Source organism: Salmo trutta, chromosome 26 (assembly GCF_901001165.1).
Source record: "Salmo trutta chromosome 26, fSalTru1.1, whole genome shotgun sequence".
NCBI lineage: Eukaryota > Metazoa > Chordata > Actinopteri > Salmoniformes > Salmonidae > Salmo > Salmo trutta.
Window position 1 is genome coordinate 27,919,199 of NC_042982.1, and position 25,436 is coordinate 27,944,634.

Consider the following 25,436-nt stretch of genomic DNA (forward strand, 5'->3'; position numbering starts at 1 on the left):
CATTAGGACTTTGTGTCACAAGGGCCCTTGAATCTCAGCCAATTGAGGGACACAAACAAAAAGCTCAAAATTGGCTTCCCTACCCCCCTTAGGGGACAGGACTGCTCGCTACGTGATAGAGCTACATGACAAGCGATAACAAAGACTCAGTATTGTAGAGTGGGCATCAGCTGGAAGAAGAGAGAGGAGAGGGAGAGTGCTGGCAGGGGTGTGGGACAGGAACGGAGCAGGGTTGATTGCAGAAAACTAAGAAGTCACTAAATTAATTTAGTCTTAACAGCTCCAACGTAGTGATTGGGGGACTCCCAAGTATCGATATCTACAAATTATACACTACCATTCAAAGGTTTGGGGTCACTTAGAAATGTCCTTGTTTATGAAAGAAAAGCACATTTTTTGTCCATTAAAATAACATACAATTGATCAGAAATACAGTGTAGACTTTGTTAATGTTGTAAATGACTATTGTAGCTGGAAACGGCTGATTTTATATGGAATATCTACATTGGCGTACAGAGGCCCATTATCAGCAACCATCACTCCTGTGTTCCAATGGCACGTTGTGTTAGCTAATCCAAGTTTATCATTTTAAAGGCTAATTGGTCATTAGAAAACCCTTTTGCAATTATGTTAGCACAGCTGAAAACTGTCGTTCTGATTAAAGAAGCAATAAAACTGGCCTTCTTTAGACTAGTTGAGTATCTGGAGCATCAGTATTTGTGGGTTCGATTACAGGCTCAAAATGGCCAGAAACAAAGAACTTTCTTCTGAAACTCGTCAGTCTATTCTTGTTCTGAGAATTGAAGGCTATTCCATCCGAGAAATTGCCAAGAAACGGAAGATTTCATACAACGCTATGTACTACTCCCTTCACAGAACAGTGCAAACGGGCTCTAACCAGAATAGAAAGAGGAGTGGGAGGCCCCGGTGCACAACTGAGCAAGAGGACAAGTACATTAGTGTCTATTTTGAGAAACAGATGCCTCACAAGTCCTCAACTGGCAGCTTCATTAAATAGTACCTGCAATCTACACCTGTATTGTGTGTAGATTGATGAGGGGAAAAAACTATTTAATACATTTTATAATAAGGCTGTAATGTAACAAAATGTGGAAAAAGTGAAGGTGTCTGAATACTTTCACAATGCACTGTATGCCAAACTTGCCAAATGCTATCATGAAAGTCGTAAACTTTGTGTTTATCCTTGATGATTCTTAATCGAGTGCACCTTGTTTTAAATGATCAAATAAACAAAACTAAAAAGCAATACAAATCGTATCGGCACCTAAGTATCTTGCTAATATCGTATTGTGCGGTCCATGGCCATTCCCAGCCCTACTCCAAAGCACACTTCTCAGGGTGTTGACTGCATCATCATGATCTGTCAGATTGAGACTCTAACCCTCTCACAGCAGTGGAAGTCAGTCAGTGTCTGGGATCTGATTCTGATCTACTCTCCCTGTTTCTGCTCTGGGAGACAGCAGTGGGTTAGCCTACACTACACAGGAAGGGAGGCGCACAGCCAGGAAAAGTACAAAGGGGGAGGCTGGCCTCAAACTGAACAGCACAGCAAAGCAAGTCCTTCTTTGTTTATTGGTAAATTCCAAAATAGAACAATGCCGAAAATTCCAGAGTGAGGCAGAAAGGAGGGGTGGGGGAGTGGGAGGGGTTCTGCGGTGCTACCATGTCACCCATTTGTGAGAAAAGCACATTTTGGGGAAACGGATCATTTCCCCAATGTTTTTCAAGTCTCTCCAAATTTCCATGTCTTCTCTGTGTAGCTTAGACAAATGTGCTAAGACAAGCTTGTGCCTTGCAATTCCATGTCCTTTCCCAGACTAGACTAAAGAACAACTAAGGGTTCTCCTATGGGGACAACCAAAGAACCTTTTTAGAACCCTTTTTTCTAAGAGTGTAGGCTTTTCACCTATGCATTAAGACTGACCCATTTGATGCCCTTAAGCTTCAAAGAGCCAATTATTCCAGGCTGAAGGTCAGATACAAAAATCAAGAGGAGCAGTGTGGTGTTGGGTGACAACAAAAATGGCCATGAATTGGTAGTGTATGTGTGACCATTTTGTAAACCTAGTTTTTAGGCACAGAGTATCCTTCAAGAATTATAACACTCCCTGACCCTGACCACAATCAGACCACTGTCTGCCACCTAATCAGGGACAAGGCCTACCACACTACACACACACTTGCAAGTATACAGACACACACATAATTGCACACACACACACACACACACACACACAATCCAAAACACACCCTTTTCACCACTGCACAACAATCCACTATTGTACTGGAACAGTAACATAACCATCTAACTAACCAACATCACAAACATCCAGTCCACAAGATTACAAACAAGGACTTGGCTCAGAGCACTGCGGTTAGGTCTAGCTGTTGGAAAATTCTTGGATAGGAATATCATTTTCAAAAGTACAAAAAAATATATATATATTGATACATAACTTATGCAGCAGTATAACTATTGGCAGATGACTGAACAAACATGATACATTGTCTGCTGTTCTTGAGTGATTACAGGACACGGTGAACACACACAAACACTTTTTTATAGCAGTGTAATAAACGGATATCATCACAAACGGATATCAATTCCAAATGTTGCAAGTTAGCAAGAAGGTGTGGCCCATCCTTTCTAACCCTAATGTGACTAAAGAAGACTTATCCAACCCCCCCACACACACACACACTCACACTCACACACACACACAGCTGGAGTTGTTTGCCTCGACAACACTTCCTCTGTCTGAACTCTGAACTGGACAGCAGTTCCTGAACAGTAGCCTGTTCACACAGACACACTTTCTACTTACATCAGCATGCAGACATAGTGTTTGAAGGACACACACGTACACACACTTGCTTACGTATCTACCCTCACAGAAGCTCAAACACGGGCAGAACGCCCTTCTTATCTGATAAAACCAACAAGCAGAGCATAAAATACAAGATTAGCCACAACAGCTTCCATTTGATATCAACCGGGTGGTCCGGCCAGAAGTCGACTCCGTCCACCACTCCATGTTGCCCTTCAACGTCTGGGGCTGGGCTGCACACATCAAGGTGACAGTTCTACATCAAGCCCAGACACCCACAAGAAAGCATGGCTGAAACCTAAACATTACAGAAGGTATATAAAGAGAGGAAGAAACATGGCAAGAAGAGTCTCATAAAAACTGCTTCAATCCGTCAGAGCTGTGGTAAGTTCGTCACTAACTTTTCCCAACAGAACATATATGTTCTGTACTAGTTGTTTTACTCAGAGTTTTCTGTTAGTTCATACAAAAACCAAACTGGACATGGATTGAAGTGCGCTGTAGAAACAATGAGAGACTTAAGTGTCTGGGCCACTCCATAGGTTAGGGCACCTGTAAACGAGTTGTGTGGGAAGTGGGAGGGAAATGTGGTTGTTTGTTAGCAACAGTGATCACCATCAGACAGTTCCAGAGTTACAACACCCATCATGCTAAAACATGAAACATTGGCATTGATGACTCACTCCACCATTTAACAACACTGACTTTCCACACACCCACACCAACGAGTGTGATATGTTGGGAGGGTTGGGTCCAATTCACCCCTACAGTATAGAAGAGCCAAACCAGCCCGTGGGTTGCCTCTCTAGAAGTTGTAGGTCTGAATAGAATGTCTATCTAGGTGATAAGTAGAGGAGTGATTTGGGGTAACTTACATCTTGGGCCTCCCGGCGCTGGCCGTCTGTGTTCCTCAGCCAGCAGCGGCTCAGCTCACTCAGCTCCAGGATGGGCTGCACCTTCAGCCTCACCGTGTCCCCAGACTGACGGATCATCTCCACAATCTCGTCCCTGGTCTTGTTCTCCACGTTTCCCCCGTTGATCTCCACCAGACGGTCTCCAGGCACCAGCCCCAGGGCCAGGTCCTTAGTGCCGGCCCCGGGCTCTGCGAAGTGCACCACCCTCCGGTAGACCCCTCCGTCGGCTCCGCGGTCCAACATGGTGGTGCGGCGCAGGGAGAAGCCGAAGTCACCTGTGTTGCGGCGCTGGAGCTCCAGCTCCCGTGGCTCCGGAGACTGTGGAGGGATGACGGCCGGGAGCCTCAGGTCAGCAGGGAAGGTCTTGTCCACCACCTCAGGGATGCGAGCCTTCTTGACCGGCACTGGCCAAGGTGCTGGCCCGACTCCCACCCCGACCCCCACCCCCAGCTTCTGCTGCTGGAGGCTGTGCTTACTCTGCGGGTCGAACACCTTGTTCTCCACCTGCGGGGACGGAGCGGCTGAGTTCTGTCCCGAGAGCGTGGAGGTCTCCGAAGGGCTCTCCTCTTTGCTCCTCTGGGAGAAGGAGAAGCGCTTCATGACCTGAGAGGAGTTGTGCTTGGCAATCGAGCCGAAGTGGGCCACGCGGTCTCGCACCGAGCCCCGGTCCTTGTCCAGACCACCGCCCCCCTCGCCCTTCAGGTCGTCGGTGGAGCTGGCAGCGCTCAGGCCATCTGCGTCCAGCACCATGCTACTGCGGTTGCTCAGGCCGTCTGACTCGATGTCAGTGAGGCTGAGCTCGTGGCTGCTGGCCACCTTGATGGGGATGGGGTTGGAGATCTCCAGCTTGTTCTTGGAATCCCGCTTGGACTCTCTCTTGAGGTTGAAGAAGCCACGCCTCATGCTCATCTCCTCCAGGCTGCGCAGCTCTGCCGCAGACATCCTCTCCTTCTTGTCCTTCTTATCCTTCTCCTTCTTCCCTCCATCCTTCTCCTTTTTGATCAGACTGAACATGGTGGTGTGCCTGCTGTGTTGCTCAACACAGTGAGTCCTACCGGTTTGGCTCCTGTTTTCTCAGGCAAGGGGGATTTTTCCATACAGAGGCAGAGGTCCAGTTTTTTAGGGGGGTTGGTCCAGTCTTTCGTAACCTCCAAAAAGGGGTTAAGCTGCCACTAGTTCAAATGCCCTGTGGGAGAGAAAAAACACCTTCAGTCAATCTTCACATCTGGCATGACAGAATGAGAAACAGCGCTCATTATGTTTCATAAATACAATTATAAACTGGGCGATTTGAGCCTTGAATGCTGATTGGCTGACAGCCGTGGTATAACAGACCGTATACCACAGGTATGACCAAAAAATTATTTTTACTGCTCTAATTACATTGGTAACCAGTTTATAATAGCAATAACTCACCTCTGGGGTTTGTGATATATGGCCGATATATCATGGCTAAGAGCTGTGCCTATGAACAGCCCTTAGCCGTGGTATATTGGCCATATACCACACCCCCTCGTGTCTTATTGCTTAATTAGATCTCACACAATATATCACTTCCATTGCAGAGGATGAGTGAGGAATTTGTCACAGAAAATAAAATTGTGCATTTAATAAACACCATCTTTATTTCTCGTAACCAAACATCTTTCAAAGCCTTTTGAGTAGGACTATAGATAGAGCAACCCACGACTTAACACTTTGCAACAGACCCTTACCATGCCACACAAAGCACTAGCCGATAAAGTGAACATGGAAAAAATATCACACACATCACAACCAAGCAACAGTTTAAGTGATCTTGGCAAAAGAGACAACATTCCTAGCCTCCATTAGAGCTGCATTTGCCAAAACCTCAAACATCAAGAAAGATATTTTTGCCAAAGAGACACTCTCAACATACTGCAGAAAGCAGGCAGGAGCACATTCCCAAAATCTGTGTTTTATTACTATTTTTCTGCCTCAGAGGAGCTACTCGGACTCCCCTCTACATGGGGTAGCATTGCACGGAATCCCAAACAGCCTAAGGCTTCAAACCCAAATGATGTACTCTAGGCCTAAGCTATATTGCAGTCTCCATTTCATATGTGTAAATCACATTCAATGTAAGCCAAACACCCAAATAGGCTTATACCTACCTCCTCTACCTGAGTGATAGAAGACATTGAAGGTGAACTAACGGTTTAGCCTAACTGTTGTTCCAGTGACGGATGGGGGCACTCAAAATGGGTCAGAATCCACACAGTCCACTCTGGTCGTCACTGGGTGAAACTTTGGTGTCAAAGTTCCAGTTCTATCTGAAGTTCCCAGAGTTCCCAGCAGCAGGAGACCCCTACATCTAAACAAGCTTCATCAACAAGGGGCCAGATTCTTGCCCCCCAAAAAACAGGAAGCAAGGTGTTTTCAGGACTAGCTATAAACGATCAGTAAGAGAACAATGTTCAGAAAAATAAACAATATATCAAATTGTCCTCCTTGTGGGAGAAACAGACCATCTGACAACTAGTATGATGGAAATACCCTATCTACGTGAATATCCTGCATAATAGGTCTTGGCAGCTACCACCACATGCACAGTTAAAAAATATACTGGCAAGTACAACACTTCACATCCATCACCCTTTTTCCAGGAGATAGCAAAACCTTATAGTGGCCTAAGTAAGCTAGCATAAAGAAAGTGAATTAATAACAAGATGTATTGATGGAAATAGATTTTTAATAATGGTATAGTTACATATAGCTAACTATTTGGCATTCTGTGAGCAAAAAATATGCCATTGAATCATAGTTGCATGACGCTCCCTAACAGCTTAATTTTGAGCTGAAAAATGTCATACACTTTCGTGGTTATAGCCAAGCTTCCTTTTTGCTACAGATGTTTACACTTTTTTTTCCAACACCGCATGGATGCTATGGGCACATCATTTTGCCACTTACATCAAGGATTTTTGTTACAACAATGAAATGCAGCTTAAATAGTAGGCACGCTCGCTCCACTACGCTAGCGACTAAGGTTTCATCGTTCCCCATTCACTCAATGGACAGGGGAGAACAAAAAGCCAGAAAGCTACTCATACTAGCTAGCCAGCTAGCTGATGTCACATTGGGAATTTTAATGTTTTACAGCCCATTGTTAACTATAACTGTAGAGTAATTTCCTCTAAATCTGGCTGTCACAGAAAAGCCCTGGCTACAAGACTTCATTGAGAAAAGTGATATTTTGAAACTACCAATATGCCTTTAGTAAGCTTGCACGATTAGCTGGCAGCCCAAGCCTCTGTTCTTCGCCCACATTAATTCTGGTGTAGCCTATCAACTAGGCTAGCTAACTGCTACATCCCTGTGAAAATATTTTGGGATTTCTGAGAGACCTCAATCTATAGCTATCTAGCGAAGCCATTCTGCTTTCAATGTTTAGCTCAAATTGGTGCATCGAATCATTTTGAGATATTCTAACATATTCATGAAATGATGGATGACTCACCGTTTGTGTGTGTTCTTCCTCTGCTCTGTGTCGGTGGGTTGACACTGGTGCGTTCGAATCGGAGGGAGCTATATTGATGGGTGCTGCTCGCACTAGAAAGCAGCTGCGTTGACTGTATATGATTAGCTAGATGACTGGTTACAGCACGCATGCAACATCACTGAAAATATATCGAATAGTGATTCCTGCTGGCCAGTTGTGTTTATTGCAAGTTGGACACAGGATGTACCACTTATGAAAGATTACATTATCACTCTATGATGATAGATTTCTGTTGGTTGCGGTTGCATTTTATATTTTGTGGGTAAAGTATTAATACACAGTAAATAATCTAGGAGTGACTGGTTTGTTTATCTAGGATTCATTCAAACAAGCACTATTAAGCACCATTTGGTACCAGCTTACCAATAGGCCTACTTTTATCACTGGCCATAGCTTTTTGGGGTCCCTAAGCAGGATCCTGTTTAGGGTCCCCCTTCACAGTTTGTGGGGTGCCCCTGGCCATTGAGGTGGGCCCTATGCAGTTGATTAATTTGCTTATAGCACTGGCCGCCACTGTGGTGTTGGTTTACCAGTAGTGGAAATTCACACCACACCTTCGCTCATGCGCAGTGAACTGTTTGCCTCTATGTTTGGCTGCTGCATCAACTGCATGCCTGGAAAGTGAAAACATTATTCATGGTAGAGTCATAAACTATAAGGTAAGTTATAACAAACTTTAATAAATAGTAGGCCAGACTATTAGACTATTTATTAACAGTCTGTTACCCCGTTTCTGGTAAGACAGTGTTGCTAAGGGGAATAGTTGTTTGTGTCATGCTGTAACTTGACCTACGTGAAAGAGAGGGCCCTTTGATTCTGTAGACTCACAAAGGAGTTTGAAACAAGCTGAAGTTGAATTTTGGACAACAATTACCGAAATTGTCTAGTAAATGTTCATGCTGATCATGATGTCATCATTATAGCTGGAAACTAATTTTTGCATTTTGTATGTTTGATGGTAGGTTGAGTTTCAATAGTGGAAGTGTCTTGTTCCATATGGTCACTCAAGGATGGATTGACATTTCCTCAGGACAGATACCCCAGGCACCCGTTTACTCCGTGGAGGTGGCTGGCCATACTGCTGTCTCTCTACCCCCAGGCTTTGTGCCCCCTCAGGCTCCTGTGATGATGCCTGCCTTTCTCAGACCACTAAGTTGCCCTCCAGAATTGGAATGCCTGACTCAGATTGACCAGCTCCTTGTCCATCAGAAAGTTAATCTGGCTGAAGTGGTTCTGGACTGGGAGATGAATGATAACTACATTGTAATGAACAGTGTCGGGCAGCAAGTATTTGCTGTAGCAGAGGAGAACGACTCCTGCCCTCTACAGTTCTGCTGCTCCGACCGACCTTTCACCCTTCACATCCAGGACAACCTGTGACAGGAAGTGATGACCCTGATACGCCCTTTGAGGTGCGACTCCTGCTGCTTCCCCTGCTGCCTGCAAGAGCTGGTGGTGCAGAATCCCTCTGGTAACCCCATAGGGTAAGTGGTGCAGGAGTGGCACCCTTACCTGCCCAAACTCACTGTGCAGAACAAGAGGAGAGAGCTTAAGATCCAGGGGGCATGTGTTGTCTGTCAATGCTGGTCAGATGTAAACTTTGATGTGAAGTCTCTGGATGAAACAGTGATGGTGGGGCAGATCAGTAAGCAGTGGGTTGGATTCCTGCGGGAATCCTTCACAAATGCAGATAACTTTGGAATCTCCTTCCCCATGAACCTGGATGTGAAGGTGAAGGCGGTGATGCTGGGGGCCTGCTTCCTCATCGACTTCATGTACTTTAAGAAATGTAGAGGAGACGGATCACATTCCCATCCCTATGAGTGACATTTTCTGCCCACTGAACAACACCAGGATTAAAATGAGACAAAAACTGTATGAATTGACAACTTCCATGTTCCATCCATTTATGCTCAATGTAAAGCATGTTGAAATGTGAAGTTAATAGAATGTTAAAGACATAATCTGGGATATTACTTGCTGCATATATTCACTGAAAAGAGGGGTTACTATGTTCCGTTGTCCTTTGTTTGCTAAATCATAAGTAGTTAACTGAGAGTGTGTAATTTTAATCATGAGTTTTAAATAAAGTCTTTAGTGCGGACATCAACCTTGAATCCAGAGCCTATGTACCCTGAGACCCCTCTTACCTATGGTCCTTAGCAGTGGCCTCTCCCCAGGCCCTTCTACACACCTAAGGTAGTTTGTCACTCCACTAGACTCTGCAACGGCTTTGAGACGTCACCTTGCACCACACAGAGTAGAGAATTTGGTACCTGACAGAATTTGTAACTTTACCGAAGCAACCTTTCTTGTTCAACAATCATGCGTTATAAATCTGTTACTATTTATGTGTATTGCTCAGTTTACTAAACTCTAATTAATCGGCTCCTTATAACGCACATAGAAAGGTTTATAATTAAATCACGCTAGAAGACTATAACAAGGTTTGGGTCCTGATTGCACAATTCTTTTGCTCAATGAAAATGTCCTCCAAAGTCTAAAAAGTGACAATGTTGTGTACATATTGGCATTTTCTATTGAGGGCTTTGTTTTAGAAGTCTGGCAATAACTTTGGCATAAAGAAATTGTATAACACTGCTATTGTCATCACGCTGTCCATGGTACTGAAATGATGTGCATTCTAATGTCTACAGCCATGTACATTTCCTTTTAATTAATCAATTGTATTACTGTAGCCTACCTAGAAGGTGCACCTATGATAGATTATACATAAGAACAATAGAGTCCAGTAAAAAAACACTTTCAGTATGCACAAAAACATTACAGAGAGGATCGGAAAAAATTGTCAGTAAATCCCCCATCAATATTCTCATTGATTTATTTCCCACCCAAGAGTTCTCATAGTCCATTAAGAGTAGAAAGTGTGTGAGTAAAAGTCAATTTGGGATATTAAGTTATTTATTTTTCATGAAGTCGATGAGGAAGCAGGCTCCCAGCAACTCAGCTTTCATCTTCACTTCCAGTTCCATAGGGAAGGAGATTACAAAGTCATCTGCATCTTGACAACTTCCTGCAGCATTCCAACCCATTTCTTACTGATCTTCCCCACCACGTTTTCTCATCCAGTGACTCCTCTCAATCTGCATGGCAAGTTTAGTGTAGAAAGGGTGCCAGTTCTGCACCACATACCCTTTGGGGGTTTACCAGAGGGATTCTGCACCTCCAGCTCTTGCAGGCAGCAGGGGAAGCAGCAGGAGTCGCACCTCAAAGGGTGTATCGGGGTCATTGCTTCCTGTCCCAGGTTGTCCTGGATGTGAAGGGTGAAAGGTAAGGCCGGGGCCGCAGAACTGTAGAGTGCAGCAGTCGTTCTCCTCTTCTACAGCAAACACTTGCTGCCCGACACTGTTCTTTACAATGTAGTTATTATTCACTTACCAGTCCAGAACCACTTCAGCCAGATTAACTTTCTGGTGGTCGAGGAGCTAGTCGATCTGAGTCAGGCATTCCAATCCTGGAGGGCAGGCTAGTGGTCTGAGAAGGGCAAGCATCATCACAAGAGCCTGAGGGGGCACAAAGCCTGGGGGTAGTGGGACTCCGGGAATCATGGGGGCAGGGTAGAGGCCTGAGGGTAGTGGGACTCCGGGGCTCATGGGGGCGGGGTAAAGGCCTGAGGGTAGTGACACATCATGTATGCAGGGTAGGAAGCATTAAGGCCATGTGGCACCAATGTCATGGCCTCAGTCATGATCGCCTGTCCTAAGCCAGTGCCAATCAATCCAAGACCTTGGGTGGCCATGGGAACAATGCACTTTCATTTCTGAAAATACCTAAACACACACCAAAAATGTCATTTTATATTTTCAAAATCAGCAGATAGCCCAAGATAAATGCAAAACAAAGAGTTTAGGTAATATATAGCCTACTGCTTTTGGAGAGAACATTGAATAATCTTTAATTTCAACAAAAGGTAAGTAGGCCTAATCAAGTGTAGTACACAGCATGCCAGACTAGACCAGCTACTGTAACTGTAGGCATAGGCCTACCTGCTTTGATTTGATGTATTATTAGTGTCTTGCATCTTCAGGATGCCCAGCTCACTTGTGCAATGGGGGTTATAAAACACTGGCAGTGTGTTAAACTCTTTTTTTGCAGTAGCAAAAGAAAATGATCATACCTGTTTGTCTCGTAGTGTTCTGATGTGGATGACAGACACAGGTAGCCTATAATACTTTGCATCATACTCAACCTAGCCTTCAGCAAGGATGTTTTTAAGAGCTCTGGATGTGTTTCCTTAGTAACCTCAATATATATCTGTATATTCATTATCTCTGTCAAGGTTGTACGCTACTGGTAAGAAGTCAGGTGCAGGAGAGCAGAGAGTTGTGATCAGGCGCACTTTATTTGGAAGAAGCACAAAAGACAGACGCAACTGCGTTAAAAAACCTCCAGCCAATGGCAAAAGTGAATAAGCGCGAAAACACTCACAATAATGCAAATGTATGACAATTAACATACTACGGGTCAAAACACGATACCCGGGGAAACCAGTCTGGCGCGTAACACTAAACACGTAACAAAACAATTATACACAAAGACATGGGGGGAACAGAGGAATATATATATGCAGTGTGATTAGGGAATGTAAACCAGGTGTGCGGGGAACAAGACAAAACAAATGGAACAATGAAAAATGGAGCAGCGATGGCTAGAAGGTCGGTGACGTCGACCGCCGAACGCCGCCCGAACAAGGAGGGGAGCCGACTTTGGTGGAAGTCGTGACAATCTCGTTAAAATGCACAGGTTGATTTAACACGTAGCTACACTTCGAGTAGTTTCCTGATGAAAATGAATAGGCTGAATGACTGATGTATCAGTTTAACAATCTGCTGACCCGTGACCAGCTACTCTTCTCTTCCGTAGACTGTGTGGATGTAGAAAGGACCTTTGGTGTGCTCCAACACAAGTGGGTCCGAAGTTTAGATTTTTGTTCCCTCTCCGAATGCACGCTGCATGCACCTCTCTATGGTATACTCACAAGAGCGATGCTGGAGTCGAGAAGCAGGTACGGGGAGTTGACATTGAATTAGGAACAGACAAAGAGCAAGACAGGAACAGCGTCAGCACACGGATACACAACGACAAACAACAATCAATGCAGCAGCGGGGAACAGAGATAGGGAACTGACAAATATAGGGGAGGTAATAAACAGGTGATTGAGTCCAATAATATGCTGATGCGCATGACGGTGAAAGGAAGGTGTGCGTACTGATGGTGGCAGGAGTGCGTAATGCTGGGGAGCCTGGCGCCTTCGAATGCCAGGGAAAGGGAGCAGGAGCAGGCGTGACAGTACACCCTACTCTAGGGGCGCCACCCGACGTCCCACCTGGGCAAGCCTGACAGGCCGGCCGAGGCACGGACGCTGGACAAAACGGCAGGTCTTAAAATCCTGATAAACTGGCAGGGGCATGGGAGCCTGGCGAACCGGCTGAGGCGTGACAACCTGAGGATCCCGCTGGACCATGGGAGCCTGAAGATCCGGCTGAGGCGTAGCAGCCTGACGAGCCGTCTGGGCATAAAACCTGACGATCTGGCTAAGGCTTGACGTGGGATGGTCGCCTTCCGAGCCAACCGGGCAAGAAACCTCTCGAGCCAGCTAGGGCGTGGCAGCTCACTTGCTTTTTTCAAGTGTCAAATGTCATTTTTTTGTACATGTGATTGTTTCGCCTGTCTAGTGTGTGTTTACAGGTGATTTGAACACTTGTTATGATCATTTTTCACTTGCTTTTTTCAAGTGTCAAATGTTATTTTTTGTACACGTGATTTTTTTCACCTGTCCAGTGTGTTTACAGGTGATTAGAACGTTTGTTATGGTCATTTTTACAGGTGATCATTACACCTGTTCTGTGTGCATAACGCACGTTCATTACACCCGTTCAGTGTGCATTACACGCGTTCATTACACCTTTTCTGTGTGCATAACACACGTTCATTACACCTGTTCTGTGTGCATTACACACATTCATTACACCTGTTCTGTGTGCATTACACACGTTCATTACACCTGTTCTGTGTGCATTACACACGTTCATTACACCTGTTCTGTGTGCATTACACACGTTCATTACACCTGTTCTGTGTGCATTACACGCGTTCATTACACCTGTTCTGTGTGCATTACACACGTTCATTACACCCGTTCAGTTTGCATTACACGCGTTCATTACACCTTTTCTGTGTGCATTACACCTGTTCAGTGTGCATTACACACGTTCATTACACCTGTTCTGTGTGCATTACACACGTTCATTACACCTGTTCTGTGTGCAGTACACACGTTCATTACACCTGTTCTGTGTGCATTACACACGTTCATTACACCTGTTCTGTGTGCAGTACACCTGTTCAGTGTGCATTACACACGTTCATTACACCTGTTCTGTGTGCAGTACACCTGTTCAGTGTGCATTACACACGTTCATTACACCTGTTCAGTGTGCATTACACACGTTCATTACACCTGTTCTGTGTGCAATACACCTGTTCTGTGTGCATCACACACGTTCATTACACCTGTTCAGTGTGCATTACACACGTTCATTACACCTGTTCTGTGTGCATTACACACGTTCATTACACCTGTTCTGTGTGCATTACACACGTTCATTACACCTGTTCTGTGTGCATTACACACGTTCATTACACCTGTTCTGTGTGCATTACACACGTTCATTACACCTGTTCTGTGTGCATTACACACGTTCATTACACCTGTTCTGTGTGCATTACACACGTTCATTACACCTGTTCAGTGTGCATTACACGCGTTCATTACACCTGTTCTGTGTGCATTACACGTGATCATTACACCTGTTCAGTGTGCATTTACAGGTGATGTTGATGCTCTAACTCAGAGACTCTGTCTAGAGTCTCACTCCAGAGACTGGGTGGACCGACCCCCAGGCACGGGGGCCAATCCAGCCAGCTCCATTCCCCAGAGATATGGGGGGAAGGGCCGGAGAGGGCTGAGGCTGACCCAGGGAGGGGGGCCCGAACCCCAGAGAGGGGTGCATACCTCCACCCACGGCCACCAGGGGGCACCAGTACATCCAGCCAGCTCCCTGCACCAGGGATATGGGGGGAGAGGGCCAGAAATCTGAGGCAGACCCAGGGAGAGGGGGCGGCCCCCGCCCAGAGCCACCAGGGGGACCCACTACATCCACCTAGCTCCCTACAGAGGGCCAGAGAGGGATGGGGCCAACCCAGGGAAAGGGGGGCCAACTCCCGGAGAGGGGTGCCGACCCCCACCCACGGCCAAAAGGGGGTGCCACTACATCCAGCCAGCTCCCTGCACCAGGGAGATGGGGAAGAGGGCCAGAGAGGTCTGGGGCCGCCCCAGGGAGGGTGGGGGTGTCCCCCTTAGAGGGAGGCCGACCCCCTGCCCTCGACCATAAGGCGGCACCACTACCCTAAGGCGGCACCACTTCATGCACCCTGCTCTCTTCACCAGGAAGAGAGGGGGGAGGCAGCCAGAGAGGGATGGACAAACCCAGGGAGGGGGGGCCGACCGCCGGAGAGAGGGCCCATCCCCTGCCCGTGGCCACCAGGGGGTGCTACTAAATACACCCAGAGAGGGCTGGGGCTGACCCAGGGAGCCGGAGCCAATCCCAGGGCAGTAGGCACTAACTCCGCCATGGTTCGTTCGACAGCCTATAGGGTAATAAATGGCGTTTTTGTATTCTTTTTTTTTTATTATTGCCGAAAATGTGTTATTTGGTAAATACAGGCTTAGAAAATGTTATACGTTTTGTTCTATGAGATAATCTTCATCAGCTAACGTTACATTTCGTGATTTTTTAAGCATTTATGCACATAAAGCACATAAAGGCTTCATAATTGATAAAGGTCATGTTAAATGACTGATATTATCTCATAGAAGGAAACGTATAAGATCTCCTGAGCCCATCTTAACCTGACCTCATTTTCAGCGTTTTGTCATATTTCTACCAATATGTTAATAAACCAATTAGGCACATTTGGGCAGTCTTGACACAACATTTTGAACAGAAATGCAATGGCTCATTGAATCAATCTAAAACTTTGCACATACACTGCTGCAATCTAGTGGCCAAAATCTATATTGTGCCTTGACTCCTAAGTGATATAATGTCCTTTCTCTTGCATTTCAAAGATGGAACAACAATTAAAAAAAAGAATGTTTTTTCTTTGTATTATCTTTTCCAGATCTAATGTGTTATATTCTCCTACATTAATTTCACATTTCCACAACCTGCAAAGTGTTTCCTTTCAAATGATATCAAGAATATGCATATCCTTGCTTCAGGTCCTGAGCTACAGGCAGTTAGATTTGGGTATGTCATTTTAGACAAAAATGTAATAAAAAGGGTCAAATCCATAAGAGGTTATTAATTTATGCCCCGAAAAATCTATTCAGTTCCTCCACATTCAAATGAATGGCGGCCAACTTGAAAATAGGTTGTTGTGACTGATATTACTGTCACGTCCTGACCAGTATAAGGGGTTATTTGTTACTGTAGTTTGGTCAGGACGTGGCAGGGGGTGTTTGTTTAGAGTGTTTCGGGGTTTGTTGGCCTACGTTCATATTTAAGAGGGGTGTTTGTTTAGAGTGTTTCGTGGTTTGTTGGGATATGTTCTTTGTTAGTCTATTTCTATGTTAGTTCTAGTATGTCTATTTCTATGTGATGTTTATTGGGTGGACCTTCAATTGGAAGCAGCTGCTCCTCGTTGCTTCTAATTGAAGGTCCTATTTATGAGGGGTGTTTTGCTATGGGATTTGTAGGTAGTTGTTCCTTGTTTAGTGTTTGTTGCACCTGACAGGACTGTTTCGGTTTGTTCTTTTTTTGTATACGTATTTAGTTGTTTCTCCTTCTCCAAAATAAAAAGAAGATGAGTATACATATTCCCGCTGCGTTTTGGTCCAATCCATACGACAACCGTGACATTTACATTAAATCTATGATTGACTCTATGAAACTTTTCCAATAGGTATCCTTGTTCTGTGGGAAGTTTGGTGTAGTTATCATCTATGGTGCGATGTGATAATAAAGCACATCCCAGAGCTGCCCATTCTGTCTCATCAATATACCCCAAAATGCACACAGGTATGACCTTTAGGGATGAGGTAATTGGGTGTGCTATTTACAGATTGGCTGTGTACAGGTACAGTGATCGGTAAGCTGACAGCAGATGCTTAAAGTTAGAGAGCGAGATATAAGACTCCAGTTTCAGTGATTTTTGCAATTAGTTCCAGTCATTGGCAGCAGAGAACTTGAAGGAAAGGCGGCCAAGTGTTGGCTTTGGGGATGACCAGAGAAATATACCTGCTGGAGCACATGCTACAGGTCGGTGCTGCTATGGTGACCAGTGAGCTGAGATAAGGCGAGGCTTTAACTAGCAAAGACTTATAGATGACCTGGAGCCAGTGGGTTTGGTGACTAATATGTAGTGAGGGCCAGCCAACGAGCGCCGCCAGGTCGCAGTGGTGGGTAGTATATGGGGCTTTGGTGGCAAAACGGATGGCACTGTGATAGACTACATCCAGTTTACTGAGTAGAGTGTTGGAGGCTATTTTGTAAATGACATCGCCGAAGTCAACGATCGGTAGGATGGTCAGTTTTACGAGGGTATGTTTGGCAGCATGAGTGAAGGAGGCTTTGTTGCGAAATAGGAAGCCGATTCTAGATTTAATTTTGGATTGGAGATGCTTAATGTGAGTCTGGAAGGAGAGTTTACAGTCTAACCAGACACCTAAGTATTTGTAGTTGTCCACATATTCTAAGTCAGAACCGACCAGAGTAGTGATGCTAGTCGGGCGGGTGGGTGCGGGCAACAATCGGTTGAAGAGCATGCTAAATGCTGTACATAGAGTCAATCAATTGTACCATTGTGTAGTAACGTGTATATTTCATGCGTCTGAAAGTACCATATTGTAGCCCCTCCCACCTCATTCCCGTGAGTTTGACTTTGTTTGACTTCCGGCCTGTTGAGATGAATCGCTTACTCAGGGAGGGAGGAGATGTTTCTCAATATGGATCAAATTGTTAAAATGAATCAAGGCGTTGGTGAGAAATGGAGGAAGAAATGAAAACAACTTTTTCCACATAGCATTACAACTACAAAGTTGACGCTGGCTAGCTAACTTATTTTAATTCAAATAGTTAGTTAGCAAGCTAGCAATAGTCTTCTGTCTAGCCTGTAACTAATGGTTGCTACGTTGTGGGACAGAGCAATAGTTATTTGTACTTGTCATTTGATTGAGACTAACATTCGTTTAGAAAATAATTGTTTACTGAGATGTATTTGCCTAAGTTGGCTAACTTAGCTATTAGCTCATGTTTTAGGAGAACAGGCTAGCTCCTTGCAGAATCTTGACAAAAGAGAATGTGGACTAAGATCTGGCAGTTGCAGTGCCCAGACAAGGTGAGGGCAAACTGCTACAGAGATAAAAAGGTAAGATCTCTATCTTGATTAGCTATATTTCAAGATTGAACCGATGCAATGGGTATTTCATTGGCTTGCTAAATGAGCTGCTTTTCCTGAAAATGTATATCTGATAAAGTTGTTAGTTCTAGGAAATGTAAAGTACTCAAGCATCTGCAGACCAGTGAGGAGGAGGAAAGCCTATAGGACAATAATTACTAGCTAGTTATATCAGACATTTTATTGGCTTGCTAAATGAGCTGCTTTTCCTGAAAAAAGGTGCTATCTACAACTTAAGTTATTTAGCTGTCCCGTAGGATAACTTTTTGAAGAACCCTTGTTGGTTCCAGGTAGAACCCTTTCCACAAGAGGGTTCTACATGGAACCCAAAAGGGTTATACTATGGGGACAGCTGAAGAACCCTTTTGGAACCCATTTTTGCTAAGAGTGTGTCTATTTGTTCTAATGCAATGTCCATATTACAGCCACAACATGATGATCATGTACATTTACATTACATTTAAGTCATTTAGCAGACGCTCTTATCCAGAGCGACTTACAAATTGGTGCATTCACCTTATGATATCCAGTGGAACAACCACTTTACAATAGTGCATCTAAATCTTTTAAGGGGGGGGGGGGGGGGGGGGGGGTAGAAGGATTACTTTATCCTATCCCAGGTATTCCTTAAAGAGGTAGGGTTTCAGATGTCTCCGGAAGGTGGTGATTGACTCCGCTGTCCTGGCGTCGTGGCATCTGAAGACTAGCAAGGAGGATAAACGCCTGCTTTGGTTGAACAAGGAAGAACAATAATAACTAGCTATATCAGATCAACATGTTCAGGAAAAGCAGGGAGAGAGCAAGCTAGTAGTAGTAACATTATTATTTGAAACCTCACATGCGCATGTATCTGTGTTATATTTAAGCAATAAGGCACCTCAGGGGTTTGTGGTATGTGGACAATATACCTCGGCTTAGGGCTGTTTTTATGCACGACGCAACGCGGAGTGCCTGGATACAGCCCTTAGCCGTGGTATATAACCCCCAAGGTGCCTTAATGCTATTAAAAACTGGTTACCAACGTAATTACAACAGTCAACATGTAATATTGACTCATACCCAGGGTATACGGTCTCATATTGTACCGATCATCAACATGAACAAGACTGAATTCTGTTGAATTGTCTACTGGTCTAAATTGTTGTTAGGAAGATGTTGCTGTTCAGAATGACATGTTTATGACTGTTGATGTTCACAGGAATCTCCAAATGCTATGTTGAACGAGCACCATGGATGAAGGAGGGGGAGGAAAACAGACAGCTTCTTTCTACCAAACATACAATGTTTGCTTCATGAACAATAGTTACATCTGAAATAAATACAGAATTATTTTAGTTTATTCAGTTTTTTATGCTGGATGTGAGTAATTTAGCAGGTTTATATTATAATGTATTGTTTTGAATTGTTCATTAAATATCTATTCACTCAAAACTCATTATTTTACGTTTGCTAAAATAATGTATGTTTTGTACTGTTACTTTTTACGTTCTGAAACAGTCTCGTTAGTTTTGAGCTAGACTGATGGGGGAAATGTCTACTGTAAATGTCTACTACCCTTTTTTAAATGTTGATGAATGAAATTACCACTGTTTCTAATAGTTGTTGCTACTGTCTAATGAGGAAGTGGACAATGTGGAATACATTGGAGGAGGAAGGGAGAATTAATGAGAAACCAAAACCTGGCAATGTCAGGGAATAAGTAGGATAAATGTACATGCTATCAATGGCAAAAGAAACTGCAGAGGTAGCTTTAAGATAACATTAGGTATGTGCATGTTATGTACTGCACAGACGGCTAGCCAGCTATTTTCAAAACATTGGATTACCAACTTGAGTGGTGACGTCTCAGTTTGCACCACATTTTGACATGGAGGTAGTATGATTTACACTGAACAAAAATATAAATGCAACATGTAAAGTGTTGGTCTCATGTTTCATGAGCTGAAATAAAAGATCCCAGGGTTCACACACACACTAGCTGAATATGCAGAGCTAGCGTGCAAATATTAACTATTAAGCCAGCTAGTACCTATTCCATTTATGTGGCGTCGTCAAAGATGGAATCTTTGCTATCGCCAATTTATTCCAAGATCAGCATGCAGATTATGTAAATTAGTGCTTCAAAGTCCCTGTGATCAGTTTAGCGATAAACTGAAGTCCAAACTGAACAGAACTACACTCTCTTCTACCATTGTCTTAAATATATTTAATGGTCTCGTTGCAAAAGCTAAATTGTCGCAAGGGAACTTTTATTTATTTTATTTCACCTTTATTTAACCTGGGTAGCAAAGATTATAGCAAACACCACTGAAACGGAATTGGTGCTCGCTAGCTTTGCAAATTCAGCTATTGTTGGAAGCCAGACAATATGAAACAAACTTAAAATTACAAAAGGTTGCAGCATATGTTGTGTAAATGGTGAACTCATACAGCTGTCAACTCTTGTCACTGCAATCCGTTTCACATTTGCTAGCTACCTTTTAGATCGAAGCCCAAATAGAATGATAGAAGATAAGATGATAGAAGCCCATCTCCTACTGTAAATAACCTACACACTGTGTGTGTGTGTGTAGCCAGCCAGCCAGGTAGAAAAATGGCAGAAAAATAAAAGACGGACATCAGAGTATTGTTCAGTACACCAAAACGCAAAGTAAGAACCCTAGTAGCCTAATATCTCAAAGACTAGTTGATAAAATGTTCATAAGAAAGAAATGAAATTCTAATGGAAATGTTTCACAATGATGTCATTAGGCAGAGCAGGCAACAGATGGCACACAGACAGCAGAGTTGGGGACAGATATGGAGGGACAGACTGGCAGAGACAGGGAGTCTCAGGTAAGTTTGTTGAGTCTTTGTTTGGCAACATTATGAAAGGTTCTCAATTTTTTTTACTTGTAAAATAGGAACATAATTGGAAAATGCCATGGATACCCCCACTCTCAACTTAAACTGGTGACTAAACTAAGATTTGTTAAAGGCAATGGTATTGCTGTTGTGATTAGTTGTGTAGTTTTGGGTACCGGGTTAGGAGTACGGCAAACACCTTATTTCTTTGGTTCCTCAATATACATTTACCATATTACAATGTAGGCTATGTGTTACAGCACTACTTTGGTGTCCCCCTCAGGAATTGCTCTTGAGAAAATTTCATGTAATTGTCCCCTCCAAAGTTGATATCAGATTTTCGCCCCTGCTTTTGACGAACATATCAAGACTGATTCAAGGACAGCTTTTTTCCATCTACGTAACATTGCAAAAATCAGAAACTTTCTGTCCAAAAATTATGCAGAAAAATGTATCCATACTTTTCTCACTTCCAGGTTAGATGACTGCAATGCTCTACTTTCTGGCTACCTGGATAAAGCACTAAATAAACTTCAGTTAGTGCTAAACATGGCTGCTAGAATCTTGACTAGAACCCAAAAATGTGATCATATTACTCCAGTGCTAGCCTCTCTACAATGGCTTCCTGTTAAGGCTAGGGCTGATTTCAAGGTTTTACTGCTAACCTACAAAGCATTACATGGGCTTGCTCCTACCTATCTTTCCGATTTGGTCCTGCCGTAGATGCCTACACGTAAATCACGCTTTTAAAAGGATGCTTTGTGCGTTTACTTTATAATCTTGATTGATCCGTAAAATATTAATATTGTTGTTTGTCACAAGACGCAGGGCTCCTTACTGTCCCTAGAATTTCTGAGCAAACAGCTGGATGCAGGGCTTTCTCCTATAGAGCTCCATTTTTATGGAATGGGCTACCTATCCATGTGAGAGACGCAGACTCGGTCTCGACCTTTAAGTCTTTATTGAAGACTCATCTCTTCAGTAGGTCCTATGATTGAGTGTAGTCTGGCCCAGGAGTGTGAAGGTGAACGGAAGGCACTGGAGCAACGAACCACCCTTGCTGTCTCTGCTTGGCCGGTTCCCCTCTCTCCACTGGGATTCTCTGCCTCAAACCTTATTACAGGGGCTGAGTCACTGCCTTACTGGTGCTCTTCCATGCTGTCCCTAGGAGGGGTGCGTCACTTGAGTGGGTTGAGTCACTGACGTGATCTTTCTGTCCGGGTTGGCGACCCCCTTCGGTTTGTGCCGTGGGGGAGATCGTGGGCTATACTCGGCCTTGGCTCAGGATAGTAAGTTGGTGGTTGAAGATATCCCTCTAGTGGTGTGTACCTTGACAAAGTGGGTGTGGTTATATCCTGCCTGTTTGTCCAGGGGTATCGTCGGACGGGGCCACAGTGTCTCCCTGTCTCAGCCTCCAGTATTTATGCAGCAATAGTTTATGTGTCGGGGGGGCTAGGGTCAGTCTGGAGTATTTCTCCAGTCTTATCCGGTCTCTCTCTCGACCTCTCTCGACCTGAGCCCTAAGACCATGCCTCAGGACTACCTGGCCTGATGATTCCTTGCTGTCCCCAGTCCACCTGGTTGTGCTGCTAATCCAGTTTCAACTGTTCTGCCTGTGGCTATGGAACCCTGACCTGTTCAGCGGACGTGCTACCTTGTCCCAGACCTGCTGTTTTCAACTCTCTAGAGACAGCAAGAGCGGTAGAGATACTCTGAATGATCGGCTATGAAAAGCCAACTGACATTTACTCCTGAGGTGCTGACCTGTTGCCCCCTCTGCAACCACTGTGATTATTATTATTTGACCCTGCTGGTCGTCTACAGTTGAATTCGGAAGTTTACATATACCATAGCCAAATACATTTAAACTCATGGATCAGAAGTTTACATACACTAAGTTGACTGTGCCTTTAAACAGCTAGGAAAATTCCAGAAAATTATGTCATGGCTTTAGAAGCTTCTGATAGGCTAATTGACATCATTTGAGTCAATTGGAGGTGTACCTGTGGATGTATTTCAAGGCCTACCTTCAAACTCAGTGCCTCTTTGGGAAAAGAGCCAAGACCTCAGGAAAAACATTGTAAACGTCCACAAGTCTGGTTCATCCTTGGGAGCAATTTCCAAACGCCTGAAGGTACCAAGTTCATCTGTACAAACAATAGTATGCAAGTATAAACACCATGGGACCACGCAGCCGTTATACCGCTCAGGAAGGAGACGTGTTCTGTCTCCTAGAGATGAACATACTTTGGTGCGAAAAGTGCAAATCCATCCCAAAACAACAGCAAAAGACCTTGTGAAGATGCTGATGAAAACAGGTACAAAAGTATCTATATCCACAGTAAAACGAGTCCTATATTGACATAACCTGAAAGGCCGCTCAGCAAGGAAGAAGCCACTGCTCCAAAACCGCCATAAAAAAGCCAGACCTCGGTTTGCAACTGCACATGGGACAAAGATCGTACTTTTTCGAGAAATGTCCTATTGTCTGATGAAACACAAATAGAACTGTTTGGCCATTATGACCATCGTTATGATTGGAGGAAAAAGGAGGAGGCTTGCAAGCCGAAGAACACCATCCCAACCGTGAAGCACGGGGGTGGCAGCATCATGTTGTGGGGGTGCTTTGCTGCAGGAGGGACTGGTGCACTTCACAAAATAGATGGCATCATGAGGAAGGAAAATTATGAAGCAACATCTCAAGACATCAGTCAGGAAGTTAAAGCTTGGTCGAAAATGGGTCTTCCAAATGGACAATGACCCCAAGCATATTTCCAAAGTTGTGGCAAAATGGCTTAAGGACAACAAAGTCAAGATATTGGAGTGGCCATCAAAGCCCTGACCTCAATCCTATAGAACGTGGGCAGAACTGAAAAAGCATGTGCGAGCAAGGAGGCCTACAAACCTGACTCAGTTACATCAGTTCTGTCAGGAGAAATGGGCCAAAATTCACCCAACTTATTGTGGGAAGCTTGTGGAAGGCTCCCCAAAACGTTTGACCCAAGTTAAACAATATTACCTCAATTAGCCCAACTAACTGTTGCCCCCACACATCGGCTACTTGGACAATTTGCATTGTCCCGCCAACCCCTATTTTACACTGCTGCTACTCTGTTTATCATCTATGCATAGTCACTTTAACTATACCTACATGTACATACAGTGGCTTGAGAAAGTATTTAAAATGGATTTTGGGGGGCTTTGTATCATTTGATTTACACAACATGCCTACCACTTTGAAGATGCAAAATGTTTTTGTGTGAAACAAACAAGAAATATTACAAAAAAACTGAAAACTAGAGCGTACATAACTATTCACCCCCCCAAAGTCAATACTTTGTAGAGCTACCTTTTGCAGCAATTACAGCTGCAAGTCTCTTGGGGTATGTCTCTATAAGCTTGGCACATCTAGTCACTGGGATTTTTGCCCATTCTTCAAGGCAAAACTGCTCAAGCTCCTTCAAGTTGGATGGGTTCCGCTGGTGTACAGCAATATTTAAGTCATACCACAGATTCTCAATTGGATGGAGGTCTGGGCTTTGACTAGGCCATTCCAAGACATTAAAATGCTTCCCCTTAAACCACTCAAGTGTTGCTTCAGCAGTATGCTTAGGGTCATTGTCCTGCTAGAAAGTTATCCTCCACACCAGTCTCAAATCTATTGAAGACTGAAAAAATGTTTCCCTCAAGAATTTCCCTGTATTTAGCGCCATCCAACATTCCTTCAATTCTGACCAGTTTCCCACTCCCTGCCGAGGAAAAACAAACCCACAGCATGATGCTGCCATCACCATGCTTCACTGTGGGGATGGTGTTCTTGGGGTGATGAGAGGTGTTGGGTTTGCACCAGACATAGCATTTTCCTTGATGGCCAAAAAGCTCAATTCTAGTCTCATCTAACCAGAGTACCTTCTTCCATATATTTGGGGAGTCTCCCACATTCCTTTTGGCAGACACCAAATGTGTGGAGCTTTGCAGCTCCTTCAGGGTTATCTTTGGTCTCTTTGATGCCTCTCTGATTAATGCCCTCCTTGCCTGGTCCATGAGTTTTGGTGGGTGGCCCTCTCTTGGCAGGTTTGTTGTGGTGCATATTCTTTCAATTTTTTAATAATGGATTTAATGGTTCTCCGTGGGATGTTCAAAGTTTCAGATATTATTTTTAGAACCCAACCCTGATATGTACTTCTCCACAACTTTGTCCCTGACCTGTTTGGAGAGCTCCTTGGTCTTCATGGTGCCTCTTGCTTGGTGGTGCCCCTTGCTTAGTGGTGTTGCAGACTCTGGGGCCTTTCAGAACAGGTGTTTACATGACAGATCATGTGACACTTAGGTTGCACACTTTTAGATTTTAACTAATTGTGTGACTTCTGAAGGTAATTGGTTGCACCAGATCATATTTTGGGGCTTCATAGCAAAAGGGGTGAGTATATATGCACGCACCACTTTATATATGCACGCACCACCAATTTTGTTTTACATTTTTTGAAACAAGTAATTTTTTTCATTTCACTTCACCAATTTGGACTATTTTGTATGTCCATTACATGAAATCCAAATAAAAATCAACAAAATCTGAAAAATGAAAAGGGGGGTGAATACTTTTGCAAGGCACTGTATTGCCTCAATTAGCCTGACTAACCGGTGCCCCTGCACATTGACTCTGCACAGGCATCACCTATATATCAAATCAAATGTATTTATATAGCCCTTCTTACATCAGCTGATATCTCAAAGTGCTGTACAGAAACCCAGCCTAAAACCCCAAACAGGAAGCAATGCAGGTGTAGAAGCACGGTGGCTAGGAAAAACTCCCTAGAAAGGCC

General features: G+C 44.1%; 1 protein-coding gene, 1 long non-coding RNA gene and 2 pseudogenes across 2 annotated transcripts in view; 2 read left to right on the top strand and 2 right to left on the bottom strand.

Annotated features, from left to right (window-relative positions):
* LOC115163574 (unconventional myosin-XVIIIa-like) overlaps window positions 1-7,372 on the bottom strand; it is a 176,906-nt gene extending 169,534 nt beyond the window's left edge. Inside the window, 2 exon segments of the mRNA XM_029715568.1 lie at window positions 3,725-4,949; window positions 7,245-7,372. Coding sequence (XP_029571428.1) covers window positions 3,725-4,777 — 1,053 coding nt within the window. The 5' untranslated portion in view covers window positions 4,778-4,949; window positions 7,245-7,372.
* LOC115163573 (phospholipid scramblase 2 pseudogene) lies at window positions 2,613-9,396 on the top strand (annotated as a pseudogene).
* Window positions 9,397-10,100: 704 nt separating this feature from the next.
* On the bottom strand, window positions 10,101-10,832 carry LOC115163977 (phospholipid scramblase 2 pseudogene; annotated as a pseudogene).
* Window positions 10,833-17,119: 6,287 nt separating this feature from the next.
* Window positions 17,120-19,251, top strand: LOC115163575 (uncharacterized). Its single transcript, XR_003869776.1, has 2 exons — window positions 17,120-17,739; window positions 18,968-19,251. It is a non-coding gene; the product is annotated as an uncharacterized LOC115163575 (long non-coding RNA).
* Window positions 19,252-25,436: the final 6,185 nt, after the last annotated feature.